We start from the raw sequence: 20,696 nt of genomic DNA on the forward strand, positions 1-20,696 counted from the left end.
ATCCCTCACAGCCATTGGTCAATTTGGGATCTGCTTTTAACCAATGACGAAGCGCGTTTTTTGAAAACTGTTTATGGTCCAGGAAGTTGACAGGCTTTCTTCATAGCAAGAAAAGGACGGAACGAAGGAGCTTTAAATCAGCACGAAACGTCTGATAAAGCAAACCAAATTGGAGTAAGGAATAGGCTATATTTGAAAGAGTTTTTCATTCTTCAAACGACTGATAAAGGACCATCTGCCTTTCAGATGTATCTGAAAGAAGCAGCAGCTAGCTTTCGGTCGTGTGTAGCGTGTGCTTTAAACGTAGCTTTCTGTTTGGGTCAAAGCTAACTTCTTTGCTTGCTAATATTTTAGCTGGCTCTTCACAACACTCATTTCACGTGTTTTCGCTTTATTGTTTGCCTTGTCGGCAATATTTGTTTATCTTTGAAAAAACATTAGAAGTATATCAATATTAGCAATATTATTTTTCTTGTTGGTTAGCGTTGTCAGGTTTATACTCCCTATCTTTAAAGGCGTGTTTGGGTATTTATGCTTTACTGCTCAAATGTTTTATTCTGTTTGCCTTTTTTAGTTGCTCAGACCTTGAGATTGTCTTTTTACCCCGATCAGCATCATGAGTTCTTCTCCGGTCCTTCGCCAACAAAGTCAAAATAAAATCCGCAGTGATTTTCTAAGGTAAGATATATAAAGGCCCGTTCATTCACTTTTTCCCTCCTAAGATTTGTATGTGACTTATCCAAAACACGTTTTCTTGTAATGCATATGACTATGCATTTCAAAGTTGATATGCAACAGAAAGTTGGTGATATTCTGAAAATTTGTACTTTGAGGGTTACTAGAAGTATTTCTTCAAAGTTGTTACAGAACATACAGTAAATTACCCATATATGTTGGGTAGCAGCCATTAAATATTAAAAAAAAAAAAAACCTTGACTAGTTGTAGTTTTACACTTTAATACTCAACAGTAGCAGACAGACTAGAAATTTATAATGTATTGCAAGGGTATACATATACCTTAACCCTTTTCATGAAATTATGTTATATTCCAACCAGCTTCAATGTATTTTACAGTAATTTTATGCAATAGGCCATCATAAAGTAGTAGTTTAGCTGGGAAGTTTTAAGGTTGCATACATGTTTTTTGTTTTACAATAAAAATATGAAAAGTGTAGCTTTCAATAATATTCATATCACTTTAGCCTGATACCCTTAAATAAAATCCATTGCAACTAATTGCCTTCAAAATTGTCTGAATCAGCAAACTGAGTCTTGTTCCTTCTAATCCAATACGATATAAATCTATCTGTTCTGTTAAGTACTTGGAGTAGGAATCTCAAACACCAGTCTTTGAAAGCTAGACTCTTTCAACTTTTAGATGTGCCTTGGTCTTTCACACCTAAATCAGATGGTAAAGCTGCTTTCCTGGCATGCAGTCAAACTATACAGATGTCTGCTACTCTGATAATATTTATTTATACCATGTGTGTTGAAGCAGAGATGCAATTTTGAAAAGTGTAACATTTTAGTTCCAACCATTTCCCCACACAGAATGAAGAGTGAACACAACATTCAACAGCCAGAGCCAAAGCTTTCTGAAGTAATGTCCTCGCTTCACCTTTCAAAGAAAGGTGCTGAAAACAAAGATCCTATAGAAGCTGGTCGAAAGCCTCCTTTGCAGCCAGGTGGGAGCCGGCTCCCCGTACTTGCAAAGTCCCTAAAACTCCAGGTTCCCCCTGTATTCAAGGAATCCCATAGCAAGTGGGAAGAAAAGCCGTTAGATGTAAGTTCCTCAATTCAACACGTTTTCATTCTTGTCATCATTGTTGTTTTAATTATTATTATTTTTCTCTTGCAGGGTAAAACAAAGAGGAAGGCATGCACTCGGCCTGTACCGTTTAACTTCTCGCAGCGGAGAACAACAAGGAGAGGAACTGAGAACTCTGAACCTTTAACAGCCCCTCAATCAAGGACTCGGGGGAATCGGCCTGAACACAGTTCATTCAAAACGCCCAGTAAACATCAAGATTTGGTTAAAAATTCAGGGAAGTCCCTTGGAAAGGCTGTAGTAAATGCAACTCACTTTTCAAGGCAGCCCAGTCCAAAATTAAAGACTTTAGCCCATTTGAAAAATCCTACATCCACATCTGGTAAGATAGCGAATCAAAATGTAAGTATCACCTCAGACCAAGCTCATCTTCATCCAGAGGTCAGCTTGGACGCGCCAAAGACTTCAGCTGCTCATCAGTCTATGTCACTGACCACACAGGCCAGTTGTTCAAATCCTTTAAATGGTGAGTGTTTCCTTCACTCTGACTTTAATGTAAATTTTTATTTAAAAGTACTACATTTTATGTGATGTATTACACAACTTACTATTATTGTTTTGTAGATGAGTAAATTCACTGTTTTCAATTTCTTCATATCACCACTGTCAATAAGGAAAACAGTCTTCTATATTTATGGCATGCTTTTTATGCTGTAAGAAGACATTTTCTTATTTGTTTCTTCTAATATTTTGTCAGTTGTGTAAAATTATTGCTTTTTATTTCAGAAAAAAGTGAGAACTGCCAACCAGGCCACGCGGTTTTGCTGAATATCCTCCGGGACGAGGGCGTATTCCGTGCAAGTCAAGCAGTTGTTACTCCGAAACACTCCAAACAATACAACTACCTAGTGAGTTGGCTTTTATCTCAGAAATATATTATTGCTTTTACTAGATCTTTGATCTTAGACCTGAATATTTCCATCAGAATTTTGTTGTTGGTGCTCAGAAATGTGAAATATTGCGCATTTTTATGATTCTTCTTGTTTGCAGCCTCAGCGAGTGTCTGTTAAGAAGACTCAACAAAAAGAGGGAGCATTCGCAGGTCAGAACTCAAGAAACAATGAAGCAACTTAGAAACAATTAAGTGTTTTTAATTATTTAAGGTCTGGGGTCTCTTTTTCTTCATATTGCATGGAAACTAGTTTGAATTGCACCAATATTGAATCCTCATGGCATCTGATCAGTGCCACTAAACAGACCAGATGTACTCTATAGTCGGATATTTGGTGGTATAGAGTTTATAAAGAAAGGTCTTAGTCGGTTAGATTACGATTTAAAAGTTAATTTATTTTGGTTATTCAATTCAAAAAGTGGAACTCGTGCTCTGTGAATTCTTTGGGCAAAATGTGAGATATTGGGTCTGTATTTTGCTGATTAGGTTATATACTTGGAGTAATAAAAACGTATTCAGTTTGCCAAATATTTAGAACAAGGTTGATGAAATATTTATCACACTAATGTAATGTTATGGCCTACAGATTGAAGGGGAGGACGTGCAGAAAGTAATTGATAACGCCTGCCCACTCTGCCAGAAATATCAATACTTGCTTTCAATCAGCAGATGCAGTGCACACTGTTGACTTTGTTGCTGTTTACCAGGAGATGAGGATTGCTGCAGAAATATTTAAGTAAATGAGTACTAAATATTAAATTGGGGAAAAAAACCATTAAGACAAGTAATTAAAATTAATGCCATACATAAACTGTATGATGCCATTTTTAAAACCAAAAGCTAAAGACCGAAATGGCTTCTAGCTGAAAAGCAACATTAAAATACTTCCAAGTAACTGAACATTGTAGACTAACATTTACAAACAAAATTATCACACCCTACAAAGAGTGCTGAAAGCTATTTGTGTTTGTCGCCGGCACTCAGTGATTCCTCATAGATCTTTAGTCTAAGTTTAATATTAAAAGAAAAATGACACAGTCTTTAAATTCTTTGGTTTTAAGCATTTTGTTTGGATCTGGGTCAGCGGTCTTCAAATCCATTCCTCCAGGGTCAGTGTCTTGCAGTTGTAGATGCATCCTTGCTCTGACACTTGTGAATCAAATGAATCGTTAACAAGCTTTTGCCAAACTTGATGGCATGCTGAAGAGGTAATTCAATGATTTGATTGCAGCAGGGATGTGTTTAAAGGTTGCAGCGCAGTAGCGCTCCACAACTGGCGCTGGAGAAGTGAGACTTTCCCTAAAAGATTTGCAAATTGCAGCAAAAGGTGTTTTACTGTATTTACTCACGATGTCCAAGTACAAATGCATGCCACATTTCTTAGATTTGTATTTGCAATACCTCTTGAAATGCACCTCTATTTTACCAAAATGCTCTCAGCTGAGTTGGCATTTCTTTTCGTTTCTCAGGACCGGTGAGGTCAGTGGGGTTCTTGCCCGACGCCACTGCTTTGCGGAGCATCCTTCAGAACGAGGGCATGAAGGATGCCATGTCCAGAAATTCAGTATGTCCACCTGGCAGAGGCACTTCAATCTACAGTGTATGAGCACAATAAACTTCATATCATCACTGCTCATTGTCATTCCTGCTGTAATTTAACTCCAGGTTCTTTGATTCTTTTTATCATTTGCCTCATTTAATTCTTTAAAAAAAAGGTTGTTGTTTTTTGTTCCCATTTTCAGGCTCAAAGAGTGCCTGTTAAGAAAAGTTGTCCAAATTCAACCAGTTGTACTGTGGGTAAGACGCACCATTGTTATGTTAATGCTCCCTTACTATCGGTTTGTCCTGTTCAACCTGCCGTGGCTGAGTTTTCTATTTTCTCCTCAGCAGCGGTGTTCAAAGAGACGGCAAAGACAAAGTGGTCTCCACAGAGAGTCTGCAACACCAAACATCAGCCCATGTCTGCCATGGTCTGTACACACATACCGTACCTCTCAGTGTCGGTCTGGTTGTATTTCAGGAAGCTTCGCCTCACCGTGTTGCTGCTTCTGTTTTCAGAAATGGTATCTGTCTCCATGCGGCACCGTTGGACACGCGAGCTACAAAAGGAACATTCATCCACGTCAGGAGGTGAAACAGTCAAATTAATCCTACATATGAAGCTCCTACAGCATTCAGGTTGAGCATAGGTTGACATTGTTGATTTTAGATGAATGGTCTCATAAAAGTTTGGAGTGGTTTGATTCTTTATCAGTACAATTAATAAATAAAAGCGATTTCCTCTATTGGTTGTCAAACTTTGGATAATGCGAATGCATAAATCTAAAAATATTTTATTATAACTTTTGATACTTTGGAAACTACAAATAATTACAGTTTTAATACAAATTTGAGCTGGGAGATAAAATGAGTTTATTGATTACCCAGATTTTCTTTTTTTGAAGAATTTATTTTTGGAAAAATTGTGATTTCTTGTTTTTTCCCCCCATAATGCACTCCTTGAATTTCCATAGTTCAGAGTGACGTCTTCACACCTAAGGCCTAACATCTTGTTAAGTGTGTTTTATAGCTGTTTATTTGAATTGAGGACAACTCACAGAAGGGATGATTAAAATAAAAGCCAGTTTTTGACATTTTGTTTTTTCTAAAAAAAAAAAAAGTAAGAAAAAGTGACCCAAAAAAAATTAACCAAATTAGTAACTAGTACGATAACATCTGAGATTTTATTTTCAAGCCATGTTGCTCAGCACTAATGGAAATAAGCACACAGTATGAGACTGAGTTCATCTGACTGTTTGTTGGCAGGAAGTTGTCCAGAAGTTATTTGATGATCCAGAAGACGACCAGATCACAGCTGGGACGGACAACAATCCCTCAGCAAAATCAGAGCAGATCTCAGTTCCATCCTCCTCCGTATGAAATTAATTTCACATTCAAAGCCGACATTCTGCTCATTTAAATCAAAGGTTTAACTCTTTTTGTTTTCGCTTCTTCAGAATAAACCCCCCACAGAGGAGAAGGCAGAGACAGGGAGGCGTAACGGGGACGACGAGGAGGATGTGGAGAAGATGAAGACTTTCCTCCACGCTCCACCAAGAGAGTCTGTCATTTTTTTCTCGACTGGTAAAAAGTTGATGAGAGCGCTGCGGTTTGAGAACCAGGAAGCTTCGGCCCAGCGGGATCAAGTTTTATCAGAACAGAAGAAGTTCACAACTGCACAGAGCGACGTGTCGGAGCCGACTCAGCAGAGCAACTCTGTCGTTCAGCGACTGCGCAGCGGTACCACTGACCCGTCATTCATCTCATGATTCATAATGCCTACTGTTGAGAGTTTGACATGTTTTTTCTCTTTTTTTTTACCGTCTGATAGATTTTGTCACTCAGAAGCCTTGCTCTCTGAATCCTGCAGTAGCCATGTTGCGAAAGCGTTTTCCTCCTCTGGAGGAGTTGCGAATGGACGAGGAGGTCGCGACCTACACCTCGGCGTCTGTCCCAGGTGCTTCTGAGTTTGTCCATTCTCGCTGCGGAAACCCGTTGGCCTCCGTTTTGCACTTTGAGGAGTCGATGGTGAGCATATGACTGAGTGGACGACTGTTTAAACTGTTTACTACCACTGTTGGTGATATTAAAGTAAAGTAGTAAAGTCTCCTGAGATTGAGGTAAGAAAAAATAAACTAAAGGTGAATCCTTTTTTAGCATTTTGCTAAAAAAAAAAATGCTAATTGCTTTGCAGATTCAAAACAATTGAATCTGCTTTTCCAAAAAACTCAAGCAGATGTTTGTTTATTTGTCCTGAAAAAAAACACACACATTCACCAACCTTAAAAAATCTCCCAGATCAGGTTTTGACACATTTAGGCTCAGTGGAAAGTTGTGATGCCTTTTTTAATAAACGTTTCTTTGAGGGCAATATACGATCCAAATATGTACCTCAGCTTTCAAGTCATTCGGCAGCTTTTTTTTTTTCAGTCACATTTTACATCTGTATGATCAGTGTCATTCTATGTCATTCAGTATACAAACAGCTGATTGCATTTCTTATCTTTCCTGCTGTATTTCAAACTTTAATGTAAGCTTGATCTAGCATATGCATTTTTAAATTATTTCCAGAAATGTATAAATAAATAAATGTTCACATTCTGTGTCGACAGACATGCTAATATTAAATATCGGCATGTTTTCTGTTTGTTTCTATAGAGATTTGTCCCGATTGACTCGCAGCACGAGGGATGACCTGCATTCTGACAACAATGTGAAAACTTAGCAACTCTCTGCAATTATTTGGTTTTTGGACTATTTTATTGGTGTTATTAAAGCTAATAAAAATTTGTACTGGCATTTTCTGATGACCATTACTATTGATAAATTGCTAAATTTATGTATGAACTTTAAAAATAAAGTAGATTTGTTACATTTGGAACATGTATTTGTTTTAATTTCCATCCCTTTGTTGATTTGTTCACTCGGAATCAACTGTTGGCTAAAAATATACTTTGCTTGAGAGAAAACACCAATTTATCCTTCTTTCTTTCTATAACTAAAACCATAAAAATAAGAGAGTTAGACATTCACTCTGATGGAGTGAATTTCTCTTTCTACTCTGAAGTTTGATGATTATATGATATGGCATGCTGTCTTGCAGTCCACGGATTGTCAATAGGTCAGGCAGGGTTCAAACCTTTTGAGCAGATCTCAGTTCCATCACATTACAGGGGCGAACATACAGCGTCATGTGACAGAATACCATGCAGATCAGATGAGAGAGGCCGCAGAGCTGAATGAGCAGAAACCTGATGGACAGACGCATTCAGTTAGAAACCAAACATCCTTGATATGTTTAAAAACTCAAATGATTAATTTACGTATGTTCACCATTGGGAGGATTTGGATATTTTATCGGACATGTTTTAGAAGTTTCAGACTGAGCTGATATCTGCTTCTTTTTCTTTCCAAACTAAAAATAAGGTTTTGCTTGTAATGTTGTTTTTTTCCTTACAATAAATACTCTGAATTTGTTAGTATTAGCCTAAGACATCTTCATAAACTACAGGACATGTTACTAGAATAAAAGGGTTATTTCTCAAATCTCAATGTCTTTTTGGAAAAAAAATTTTAATGCTTGTATTTATTTTAGTTTTGAACCATTTTTAGGGCTTCAATTTCACAACAAACGTGATCTGAAGGCGTTCTGCAAAACAAAGGTCCCATTTAGATCCAATTATATAGAATCCATTTTTATCCATGTTTGGTTTGTTTCTGTATTAAGTTGTTGATGCTGCAACAATCCCTAATTCTGACCAAGGATATGGTGACAGTGGAGAGGCACCATTCCCTTTGAATTGAAACTGGGCTCAGTGTGAGGAGACATCTGGTAGTTTAGAGCCGTGGTGCCCAAGTCAAGTCCTCGAGAGCTGCCACCCTGCAACTTTTAGATGCATTCCTCCTCTAACACACCTGGATCAAATGAATAGCTTATCATGCTTATGTAGACCTGGCATAAAAATATATTGCTATTGATTTTGATCAATACCGCCAGTGAGAGAAGTCAGTCTTTTGATTGAGGCGTGTAGGAGCAGGGATCGTAGCCCTGGAGGATTTGACTTGGGCATCTTTGTTTTAGAGGAAAGGAATGAGACGGAACAAAATATAGGATGTCGACAACACCATCAATTGACCCTAATCTGTGAATTAGCCTGCTTTTGCTAATTCGAGCTGCTCCTGCTGACAAATCATTTTTAAATAATTGCTTTAAAATGCATTAAACCATCTGCTACTTGGAGTCACAGTAAATTCTAAGAGATGAACAAAGACTTATTTGTTTATTTTAGACAGGAAGAAAAGTGATGTCATTTGTCCATGGAAGACAGCGTGCTGTTGGAAATACATGTCAGAAATCCGCTTTGAGACCTCGATTAAATACCCAAACGGCTTGTCGTACGGACAAAGGACGCGAACGTAATGACGTAGCTCCACAGCTGGCACGTTAACTTGTGGCGAATCGAAAAGTAAAGCTAAGAAAAACGCAAGTAAGTGAAAAAAAGATCCCAGTGTAACGAAAGGTTTCTGAACTTTGCATCATACAGTAGAAGAAATCGAACATTTTTAAGAGGTTCGATGTTTTTTCTTTTCTTTATTTTTTTTAGGGGGAAAAGAAAAGGATAAATGTCTTTAACGTTTAAAACCGACAGCATCAATTGAAAAAGCCGTTTGACCCCCAAACTAAACAAAGTGGTCTCCATCAGGATCAAAAGGAAAAAAAAAATCATAAAAAGAAATTTTATCTGTTTTTTTCAGGTTTTTTGTCAAGCCACTTACGTTTATCACTGGTATATTTAAGCATGGGGTAGAAAGGTTTTTGACTTCACTGGGTCGTGACTACTTCTCTTTTTTTTTTGGCAAACTGTTCCATTGCAGATCTGTAAACATACAAGTTTGGAAATGCTTTCATAACCTTTTCTAGACCCGCTTCCAACACTGCCTTGATCCTAAATTGTGTGCTGGTCTGACTTTCTTGTATTCAATCAAACTCACTTTAGATGTTCGTCAATTATTGAACATTTCATTGTTATTTTTACTATTAGTTTTTCTTTTTAATGTAAATCTTATCTAATCCATACAATTTATACATTAAAGCCTCAACTGACGTCCCTCTGGTGATATTACATAAGGCATAAAAAACTGATAAGTTATTTTGGGGACTTTTGTAGTTTGTGGTGATTTTATTCTTATGTTTTGTAATTTTACTCCATCACAACATCAGTGTGTCCCATTGAAACCCACGATGACTGCTTTGAATCAGTTTTGTCGGCTGGTATGTTTCAGATGCAGGTTAAGTCAGTTGCTACACTTGCACAAAAAATATTTTAACAATTGCCACAAGATAGCATAAGCATGTCCATTGACAACCTTTGAAAACATATTTTCAACTATAAAAGATTTTTTTTCATGTGTTTTCATTAACTCGCTTCATTAAAACAATATATATTGGCCAGTTGGATGGCTTTTTTCAGTCCTTGCTGCCAAACACTGATATAGATTTTGATAAGCAAGGTGATGAACAAAAAAATATTGGGTCATTGCTGATGATGGAAGGATGGGGAGAGTGAAAAACCTCTTCATCATTGTCATACTAAACAACAGCATTGCAATTGCATGTTTTCATAACAGCATGCAGTACTAATGTTGAGTGATTGTTTATAGTCACATTGATATAAAAACCTTGTGGTCTGGTCAATGTGTTTTATTAAGATTTTTTAAAGCCCCAGCAATGTCTCTTGTAGAATTGCTTCATCGTCTTCTACTTCAACCAAAAATGATTTCAGGGTGGACAGACTTACAATATAATCAGCACAGTTCAATCCACTACACACATAAACCTGCATGAATCTTGTCAGGAAATTGCCTGGACATCACCATCATTCCAGTCAAGGACCAGGGTTTAGTACAAGAGTAGCCATCTTGCAATCCAGTCGCTGATTGGCTGAGTGTGGCTCTATTGTAAAGTGCTAGAGTGGTCTGTATGACTACTGTATAAGTTCAATCCAACAGTCATTGTTGTTGTCACTCCTTTCTTCCTGTTTGGCAATCCACAGCAGTGTCAAGGGAGTAAAGTCAAGCACACAGTGTTGAACACTTTGCAGCTCTTCTCCAGAGAGGATCATCAGGGCTGACCTTCCCTCCATCCAGGAGTTCTGGGGTCAGGAAAAGGGCAGCTCACACATCCTGGAAATAAACTGCTAAATGTTTACTTTGAAGTCAGGGCAACTGGCTGTTATGTGCAAAACCCAGCATACATACATATGTATACATTTCTACTTTAAATGTCTTTTTTGGAGAGCAAAGTGAAACCAAAGTCAAATTTCTTGTTTGTGCAGACAAACCTGGCTCATAAAGCCGATTCTGATTCAAATATGCTGGAAGCTAAAATACGTCAAGCCAGTCATCCGCCTTTATGTTGACCTGTACCAGCTGATCCGACGAATTATTGAACCTTTTCTGATGTCATCAACTTGAATAACCACAAAACAAAATTAGCCGTTTTTCCTTTAGTTCGTGTTTTATGAGATCCTGCAATAATAATTCACATTTCATTACTCATTATTGTTTTCACTTTTATGAGAGAAAACAAAAATCAATCTCTGAATGGTATCTTCAATTTCTTTAGACTACTGTATTAATGGAAAATACCTCATCATGAAGAGCATTACTGCACCGTGATTTATGTCTCTCTGTGTGTAGCTGCCCTCTGTGGTCCTGTTTATATTTAGTTTGGCTGTATGAGTGAGTAAGTGGTGAAGGTCTCAGAGGGAGGGGGCAAGAATAGAACTGGTATTCTATAAAGCCTGAGCCATCTCTCGTGACTCCCCTGAGAAGCAGAGAGTTTAAGAAGAACTACTCAGGTTTTTTTCTCCTCATCCTTTCACCCCTTCTCCTAGTTCACCCATCTTTCTGTAAAACATGTCCATGAACCTTCATACCGCCATGGATCCAATAAAGATGGGCGTTGGACGGTCCATAGCTGTGCTGACGTCAGGAGGAGACGCTCAAGGTGAGTGGCAAAATTCTTATGATTTTATTTTCACCTTTGTAATGAACTAATAAAACACAAAATTGGTGCAGAGGAACTCAAACGGCATATTCCTTCATATTGTTGTGCGTGAGAGGAAATCTGAAATTAAGTTTCTTGTTCTGGAGGCAAATTATTAAAGCTGGAAATCTTAAGATACTCGTGTGCAATTCGTAACAAGTGACTGATTTATATGGACGTTTAGCTGCAAAACCTGCTTGAAAACATGAGGTTTGATAAACAATTACATCACTCCATCCTAATTGTTGAATGTGTCATTTTCATAGATTATTCTATCTTGACGTTTTAAATTGAAATTTTAAAACGAGGTGCTGTATTAACTTGCATTTAATTTGGATGATTTTCCTTCCACATCTGCCTAAATCTGATGTGGAAGATTTAGGCAGATAAAACAAGGATGTTTTATTTTCCTTGTATTCCTCACCACCCAATCAGTCTTTTTTGTGTTGATTCGCCTGCTTTGGCCCAAATCAGTTTCCTTATTTTTCACCCCTTTGGCGCTAATTTTAGTGCCGTTAAACTTTTTCTGGTATGGAGAAAAGAAACGCCCACTGATCCTTCAGCTGCTGTCTGCTGAAACAAGAGCCGCCACATGCCGCATTGCTTGTCACAACACAAACTCTCACAGTGGCCTTTAGCGCAACAACATCCAGGGGACGGAAGCCGCACATGACTTGGAGTCCCTTGAACCCTGCTCCTGTTCTTTGATCCAAGGCTATTTTTGTCTCTTGAGGTGCCAAGATGAAGGTTAACTCACTTAAAGGTCAAGATCAGGCTGAGAGATTGTATCGTTTAGCTTGAGGGAGAATCAGCGTCGTGAATTAAACAAGCATCACAGATGAAACTGTTTGTGGCTCTCAGGTATGAACGCTGCGGTGAGAGCCACAGTCAGAGTGGGTCTCTACACCGGAGCCAAAGTCTTCTTTGTTCATGAGGTATGCACTTTCTGGTTATCATGTGTCAAACAAACACTGAGGTGTGTGTTTTCTATATAAAAAAAAATAACAGTTTAAGTGGGATGCAGGGCTACCAAGGCCTGGTGGATGGAGGGGATCATATTCGGCCAGCAACATGGGAGAGCGTGTCCATGATGCTTCAGCTGGTGAGTGATACGCAGCAACCTCACTTTATGCAAAGTCACACAGGTTGATGGTTGCATAGTCAGTCAAATAAAGCTGAAGATGTATTTCCTTAAAGGGCCAGCGTACATTAATGAGAACAGAGGTTAATGTGTGGTCTGAAAAACTCTGGACTTTCATTTAATTGAAGGTTTAGATAAGAATGGAGAAAATAATCCTTTTTTAGACCCGTCAATGAATTTTGCTGCATGATAAATTGTCCCAGAAGTTATTGTGATAAACGATAATATTGTTGTTTTGAGACTATTTGAAGTAGTACTATGGTAATTACATAATCATGCAAGTACACTCTCTCAAAGATCAATATCATTTTATTTCTAATAAGCATTTAACATTGGAACTAGAAGAAATTTTAAATAACCAAGATAAATATACAAAACAACTGAATCAATAAAAAAAAATAGATACTAAAGTCTCTGCAAACAAAATTGCCCGTTAAAAACGAGGCTACTTGAGACAAGCTTAGCTAATTCATCTGTCTGTTCATCCAACAATTCACTGTGCTCTTTAGCGGTGATAAAAGTCACGCTATGGACTAAAACACCATTTTACATTACATTTTGTGGAGAATCAGCAATGACCAATACATTCTGACCCAGGTTAATCCCAGTTATTGTCTATTGTTGACATACACTCCACTTTTGTGTTACATTAACAAGCTAAGTGAACAAACAACACGCTACCTATCACCAATCCCTTTATTCTTCCTGCACAGTTGAAAGAAAAATATTAATCTTTTGAGATAATGTGAGGATTTGGTTTTTCTGTGTGTTTATTTTAGGTTTCTGTGTTCAGTTCACTCTCAGTGTCTCCCGTCTACCCCTTGATTGATCCCACCTGTGTCTCATTGCCCTGATTACCCTCTGTGTATTTAAATCCACCTGTGTCTCGGGTCCTTGTCTATTCATTGTCTCAAGCTTTGTTTCCAGTTGCTACCAGTTCTGAGCTCCTAGCCTTCTGCTCACCTGTGCTGCCTGGACTTCTCTGTTGCTCATCATTAAAACTTCATTATTTGCCCTAACCTGGGTCCACTGCACCTGCCTCACCATCTTTTAAACTCCAAACCATGACAAATAACACACAGAGCTCAACGTCTTTGAGGAAACCAAGAATCTAAAACCATTTGTAAAGCATGGAGGTGGTAGAGTGATGATACGGGTTTGTTGTACAGTCTTAGGACCTAAGCAATTCCTCTCTATATCAAAGCTTTCTTAGGAAATAGAGAGCATCTCTAGTTTCTTAATTTATGGTCCTAAAAGGGTTATGCAGCCAGACACTGACTGCAGAACAGGAGGAGGTCTGCAACCGAGTGCCTGAAAAAAGTTCAGTTATCTGACCTGACCTTTTAGCTGCGCCAGCTCAGAGGCTTTTGAACTTGATACTCAGATTCGGTGCGTCTGTGAAGGCCTGATGATAATGAGCTGTTGGATGGATGTGACAGGCTGCCTTCAAACTTAAATCGTCGTTGGTCCACAGACCACGTGACATTACTAGCTTTGGATTTAGGGCTTTTCCATTGCAAATGTAGACGTGAAAGTTCCAATAAAGCAGGTTCTCTCTGTGTCAGGGTGGCACCGTCATCGGCAGCGCCCGCTGCAAAGACTTCATGAGCAGAGAGGGCCGTATGAAGGCGGCCTGCAACCTGGTGAAGCTCGGGATCACCAACCTGTGTGTGATTGGAGGAGACGGCAGTCTGACTGGAGCCAACCAGTTCAGGACGGACTGGGGCAGCCTGTTGGCTGACCTGGCCAAAGATGGTAAATAAATAAATAAATAAATAAGCTATAAACTGGTAGGATCTGATAGGATCCATGATGTCTAGACAGTCATATTTAGACAGCAAACATTAAGATCAGTGTTTTTCTTTTCTTAAGGGAAGATTACACAGGAGGAAGCCAAGAAGTCGTCTCACTTAAACATTGTCGGCATGGTTGGCTCTATTGACAACGACTTCTGTGGCACTGACATGACCATTGGCACTGACTCAGCCCTCCATCGCATCATCGAGGTGGTGGACGCCATCACTACAACTGCGCAGAGGTCAGACAGGCTTGTGCAACTTGTGTTTTTTTAAGAAGCGAGAACCAGAAAATTAAATGCACACCTCTCAGGGAACACAATTACAAAGCAATATTGCCTTTTGGATCTCAAGTGAGAGAAAAGTAGAAGTGGCTGAACATCTTTTAATGAAAGATGTATTTTTTTTTATTAATATAATACAAATTTAAACAGTTTACTGTGCTGTTTTTAAAAAGTATTTAACCCTTAGAAGTTTCTCCTGTTTTGCTTTTTTTTTATCACATCAAAATGTTTCAGGTCATAATATAAATGATAAAAAATATTATAAAATGTTTTGTCTTTATTTGCAGCCACCAGAGGACATTTATCCTGGAAGTGATGGGCAGACACTGCGGGTCAGTTTCTCATACTTCAATTCTACATGTATGTGTGCGCCTAAAACCTAAATGGTAGTACTTTGAATTCAAGTACTTCAATCATCTTCTTTACTACATTCTGGAATTTCTAGAAATTAAAGTAATAGTTTAGTTTCTATGAGAAATAACTGATGAAACCATCAGTTATTGGAGGTTTCTTTTCTATCACCACACCACACTCCTCTTTAGACACTTTAAATGTCTAAAGTGCATTTATTGTTTTGATTTGTTTGTTTTGTGTGTAATCGAGACCACTGCTCTGATTGCTGCCTTGGTTGGTGCGTGGCTGCAGATATCTGGCCCTGGTGTCGGCTCTGTCCTGTGGAGCCGACTGGGTTTTCATTCCAGAGGTGCCACCGGATGACGGCTGGGAGAACCACTTGTGCAGGAGGCTGGCAGACGTAAGTTTCTTTATTTGCTATTGATGTCAGAAAGTGCCATGCAACAGTATTCACACCGCTGGAACTATTTTATATTTTATCCTGCTGCAACTACCAACTTCCCTATGTGTAATATGATAGACCAACACAAGGTGGCCTATAATTGGAAAGTGGAAGAAAAATAGTAAAAGTAAATGTAAAGAAAAGTAAATTTTTTCAGAATGTGCAGGTGTCTTGTTGATTATTTTATATCATTTAGCAAAGATCTCGGGGTTCTCGTCTGAATGTGATCATTGTGGCCGAGGGTGCGATCTCCAGAGACGGCAAAGCGATCACATCGGACCAGATCAAAAAGGTGAAGCTTCTTTCTCCTCTACTCTGACTGTGCAACGTTACTCTGGTTGTGTCTGACACAGTATTTAAAAGGTTGCACATTCATCTGTCTCCAGTTGGTGACCGAAAGGCTGGGCTTTGACACCCGCACCACCATCCTCGGACACGTCCAGAGAGGGGGAACGCCGTCTGCTTTTGACAGAGTCCTGGTGACTGTCTCAGATATCAGCAGGTTTACCCGCACTCACACAAACATGCTGATATGAATGTTTGTTCATCACTCAGGGCAGCAGGATGGGTGTGGAGGCGGTGATGGCGCTGCTGGAGGCCACACCGAACACTCCTGCCTGTGTGGTCAGTCTGTCTGGGAACCAGGCAGTCAGACTGCCCCTCATGGAGTGTGTCCAAGTGGTACGTATCAGTATTTCTATTTACAGCTCCTGCTGATTATTCACTAACATTACAAAGATGTATTTCTTCAGTTTTCCCCTAAACATGTTCTTTGTCTTACAGACCAAAGATGTGACTGCTGCCATGGCTTCGGGCAGATTTGAAGACGCTGTCAAGCTCAGGGGAAAGTATGTTATCTAACGTTCATAGGGTTGTGCATGAAATGGGGAAAAAATACAAATGAATGGAGCATTTTTTTTTCCAGCTTCATAATAAGTTGTTCAGATGTTCTCAGTTCTAATCACTGGAAAGAAAATGAGGATGAATAAATTAACCTTTTTCATTTGCAGGAGTTTTGAAAATAACTGGAACACGTACAAGCTGCTGGCGCACATAAATCCTCCAGATGTGAAGGTGCGCCTCCTTTTTACTTCATTTCGTACTAGACTCCAAATGCTACTTTTTGATTAATATAATCAAAATGAATTATGTATATTTTTTGTTTATAATGGGACGAAACACTTGGGCTCGTTCTCTTCATGGCAGAGCAACATCAACATGGCCGTTATGAATGTGGGAGCTCCCTGCTCCGGGATGAACGCTGCGGTCCGAGCAGTGGTGAGGATGGGCATCATCGAGGGCCACTCCATGTTTGCTGTCCAGGATGGTTTTGATGGTCTGGCTCAAGGACAGGTACCTGTTCATTGTTAATATATGTGCTTCAGACATGTATAAAAAAAGGGAAGGAAAAAAATCCATCAATTTGGTTTATAAAGCACTTTTTATACAGTGAAGGGTAGCACAAGGAGCTTTAGTGAGCTTAAAAAAGAACAGACTTTAAATCAATGGAGTCATAAAAATAGGAAATAATTAAAGCGAGTAAGCAGGCACACAAAAGCAAAAATATTGATTTTATAAATAAGATGATTAGGAATTAAAAGAGAAAAAACCAATCAGTTATAAATGATAAAGAACTGGAAAGATGCAATCATCTAGAATGTTAAGAAAACACTAGAGTTATGTACAATTAAACCCAAAATTATTCATACACCTGACTGATTTAGATTTAAAGAAATCTTTTCATTTTATACACATGTTTCTTCTGACTGGAAATAATATTAATACCTTCGGAGCAGCCCAGCCAGAATCCTGACTTGTATTTAATAAAACTTTGTGGATGAAGCTAAAGATTAGGGTGATGGTAAGAAAGCCTTTCAACCGTAAGGACTTGGAAACATGCAAAAAAATTCATCCTCCTTTTAGCTTTATTATCATTTGAGACTTGCCAGTTTCATTTCCTCTTTCTCTGCCAGAGATATTAATAATCTTAGGCTTAGCTATATCACAGCTTGCTGAGAATATTAATGCAAGTAGACATAAAATATCCATTCATCTATTGTCTTATACCCACTTATGCATGCAGGGTTGTGAGGGTGTAGGGATATTCAGCGGTCCATGGGCGAGAGGCAGAGAGGCTGTCTACCTGTTGAAAGGCGACACAGAGACTCACAGTTTAGATTAGCCATATAATGGTCATCCGTTTCATTTGCAGGGCTGTTTTGACATCTTCTGAGGGGATGAAGATCATTTCTAACACCTGGTTAATAGCAAAAGATGAGTCTAGAGAGTAAAATGCATAGATTTGGCCTTGGAAATACAGATATTTAAAGACAAAATAACAGTGGCCATGTTGTAGACGTAACCAAATTTGTAACTTATCGTGCTAAAAATATTGCATTAATGCTTCATTCTTCTTGGGACAGAGGTCCATAGTTGCATTTATAACACAGTTTTCTTAATTTTGATCTGTCCTTTAATGTCTCTTTCTGTAAGCATTTTGGGGGTTAAATATTGTTTCATATTTTGTGTTCTGTGTGATGCTGCTTTGGAAAATAGTGTTTAAACAATGGTCATCTTGTCTGACTGCAGATTGAGCCCATAAGCTGGAATACGGTGACCGGCTGGACTGGAAAAGGAGGCTCCATGTTGGGAACCAAGAGGTGAAAGAGTGTTACTGTAATGTTGCCCTGACATTTTATTTAAGCTTCTAATAAATCTAAATATGTGTTTATTTCCCTGAAGAACTCTACCAGGAAAGTTATTGGAGAAAGTCAGCTTGAACATTGCCAAGTTCAACATCCATGCTTTGGTTATTATTGGTGGATTTGAGGTAAGTCAAAGGCTTTGTAAATGTTGGTTTATCTGTGTCTGTATATTTTTCACAAGCAATAAAGCAATAAATTGACACTTTTACCCTAATGGTACAAAGATCTTTCTCTGCTGCAGGCCTATGTAGGCGGTCTGGAGCTGCTTCAGGCCAGAGAACAATACGAAGACCTGTGCATACCCTTTGTGGTGATCCCCGCCACTGTCTCCAACAACGTCCCAGGCTCCGACTTCTGCATCGGCGCGGACACCGCCCTGAACACCATCACCACCGTCAGTAGTGAAACAACAAAAGTAATTACATATTTGAGGAAAATCAAACAGCTTGAAACATTCCTGGTTTGCTTTCTGTGCAGACCTGCGACAGAATCAAGCAGTCTGCAGCTGGAACGAAGCGCCGCGTCTTCATTGTCGAGACCATGGGTGGTTACTGTGGGTACCTGGCCACCATGGCAGGGCTGGCTGCTGGGGCTGACGCCGCCTACATATATGAGGATAAATTCAGCATTAAAGACCTGACGGTAAGTTTAAATCCACAAAGAAACACGCTTTGAGCATGAAATTGTATATCAACTCATGCACATCGATTTTTTAACAATATAATTTTTGACCCTGTGATGTTTAAAATTGTACTACAGGCAAATGTAGCGCATCTTGTGCAGAAAATGAAGACGACTGTGAAGAGAGGTTTGATTCTCAGGTATGTTTGTTTCAGCTGCAGGACAGAACAGAGTCAAGAGACAGAAACTTGTCCAAAACTAGAATTCAGGAGCACTTTTTAGTTTAGTTGTCACTGAATTTGTAAAATTATTGTCCAAGCCTTCCCTTCACATATTATCCGATTAATCTAAATGTCCTTTCTCCTCCATTTAGTTGAGTCCTGAGTTGTGTTTTCTTCAAATGTCTGCCTTTTCTCTCCCATCAGGAATGAAAACTGCAATGCTAACTACACCACAGAATTCCTCTTTAACCTCTACTCTGAAGAAGGCAAAGGAATCTTTGACTGCCGTATGAATGTTCTCGGACACATGCAGCAGGTCAGATAAAAATCAAAATGCAGTCAGAACATTTTCTACTCTTTTAAGTTACTAAACGTCAATTGTCCTCTTTCAACTGCAGGGTGGCACTCCGACACCCTTTGACAGAAACTTTGGAACAAAGATGGGAGCCAAATCTATTCTCTGGCTGACTGACAAGCTCAAGGAGTGCTACAGGCATGGTAAAACTACCTAAAACTATGCTCTACAACACTGTTGATGCACACGAAAATTAGCCAGTACTCAATAATTACTTTTTGGGGCGGGGGTTGACACAAGAAAACACAGAAAATGACTGGTTTAACCCAGTTATTGTTTTAGTTGAGAAGTTTAGAGCCAAAAAAGCCAAGATTTACATTAAAGTGTTTCTGCACAGCAGAAATCTCACAGGAAATATTTGCTAAAAGTGATAGTGGACACTTCACCTCCATGTTGGGTTGATCCAATAATTCAAGCTTAAGGGGTCAGGACAACAAATGAGAATAAACACTGCCCAGAACATGGAGATGCCTTTCAGCACAGTCATATTTTCGTATTAAGATCCTTTTTTATTGGTCTTATGGGATGTTATTGCTTCCTGGAAAACTTTCAATAGCTGGAAGACTTAAAGATCAGAATGAATAGAAATAAACACTTGAAATAAATTGCTCTTTCTGTAGTGAGACTATCAAATATTATATGATAATATTCTAATTTATTGATGTACACTTATATGGTTTGTAAACCAGTGTGAGGAGTTTGGTGATGGATTCACTATTTGACTTTGTGGGCTCCTTAGGTCGTATCTTTGCAAACACAGCAAACTCTGCCTGTGTCCTGGGAATGAGGAAGAGAGGACTCACCTTCCAGCCTATTGCTGATCTGAAAGATGACACAGACTTTGAGTAAGCCACACATCTGCTAACTAAACCGATACACTGTGCTGAGCAGAGCGTCAGTCAGAATGGTGACTGATCCCTCTCCTCTCGCTTCACTGCAGGCATCGGATCCCGAAGACACAGTGGTGGCTGAAAATCAGGCCCATCATGAAGATACTGGCCAAGTATGACATCAAGCTGGACACATCTGAGCATGTCGACATGGAGCCTGTCCTCAACAAGAGAGGGAAACCACTGGAAGTAGAAGGAGTCTTTTTGCGTTGAAGCTGATTATTAATTTGGGGTATTTTCAGTTAGCTGTTTTTAGATTTCAAGTCCAACCTTTGTGTTTTGTGTCTTAATAAAAGAGCTGTTGACATTACAGATGTGAATATGTGTTTTTTTTTTATTATTATTATTAAATTCTGTGCTTCACACTGGTTTACCACTAATATGATGTTTAAAGTGACCAAATAAGAGGATATATCTGTATTTGCTATTAGCTCCCATATACTTGTAGACGTTAACCTCATTAGTCTCAGTTTAAATTTTGTAAAGAAAGACATGCTATGTCACAGTTGAGGTCGAAGCATTTTACTGAATTATGACTATGACATACTTTCAAGATAGGAGACCGATAACCAGAGTAAG

The 20,696-nt window shown here is 38.9% G+C and overlaps 2 protein-coding genes and 1 long non-coding RNA gene across 7 annotated transcripts; 2 read left to right on the forward strand and 1 right to left on the reverse strand.

Annotated features, from left to right (window-relative positions):
• The first annotated feature begins 85 nt into the window (after positions 1-85).
• LOC111611958 lies at positions 86-7,137 on the forward strand. 5 transcript variants are annotated; one of them, XM_023351144.1, is made up of 14 exons: positions 86-174; positions 575-678; positions 1,553-1,784; positions 1,860-2,295; positions 2,556-2,677; positions 2,820-2,871; positions 4,191-4,321; positions 4,464-4,518; positions 4,609-4,691; positions 4,780-4,851; positions 5,527-5,634; positions 5,718-6,000; positions 6,092-6,288; positions 6,919-7,137. In XM_023351144.1, the coding sequence occupies exons 2-14, from the start codon at positions 617-619 to the stop codon at positions 6,952-6,954; spliced, it is 1,869 nt and encodes a 622-aa protein (XP_023206912.1). In that variant the 5' UTR covers positions 86-174; positions 575-616; the 3' UTR covers positions 6,955-7,137. The 5 variants fall into 5 exon arrangements, with proteins under 5 accessions (XP_023206912.1, XP_023207040.1, XP_023207091.1 ...); XM_023351272.1 differs by having other exon boundaries at positions 4,612-4,691; XM_023351323.1 differs by having other exon boundaries at positions 4,191-4,285.
• A 3,928-nt stretch (positions 7,138-11,065) lies between these two features.
• On the forward strand, positions 11,066-20,429 carry LOC102232711 (ATP-dependent 6-phosphofructokinase, muscle type-like). Its single transcript, XM_005801403.3, is given in 23 exon segments — positions 11,066-11,269; positions 12,170-12,243; positions 12,333-12,410; positions 14,015-14,204; positions 14,322-14,487; positions 14,817-14,861; positions 15,175-15,283; positions 15,522-15,617; positions 15,712-15,804; positions 15,881-16,006; positions 16,109-16,173; positions 16,336-16,399; positions 16,532-16,678; positions 17,915-17,985; positions 18,068-18,155; positions 18,272-18,424; positions 18,508-18,672; positions 18,790-18,851; positions 19,077-19,188; positions 19,271-19,370; positions 19,967-20,072; positions 20,168-20,291; positions 20,293-20,429. Coding segments are annotated over 23 exon segments (2,343 nt in total). The 5' UTR covers positions 11,066-11,178; the 3' UTR covers positions 20,311-20,429.
• LOC111608135 lies at positions 17,233-18,417 on the reverse strand. Its single transcript, XR_002752557.1, has 2 exons — positions 18,333-18,417; positions 17,233-17,468 (listed from the first exon to the last, which is right to left on the reverse strand). It is a non-coding gene; the product is annotated as an uncharacterized LOC111608135 (long non-coding RNA).
• Positions 20,430-20,696: the final 267 nt, after the last annotated feature.

This window comes from Xiphophorus maculatus, chromosome 1 (genome assembly GCF_002775205.1).
Source record: "Xiphophorus maculatus strain JP 163 A chromosome 1, X_maculatus-5.0-male, whole genome shotgun sequence".
Taxonomy (NCBI): domain Eukaryota; kingdom Metazoa; phylum Chordata; class Actinopteri; order Cyprinodontiformes; family Poeciliidae; genus Xiphophorus; species Xiphophorus maculatus.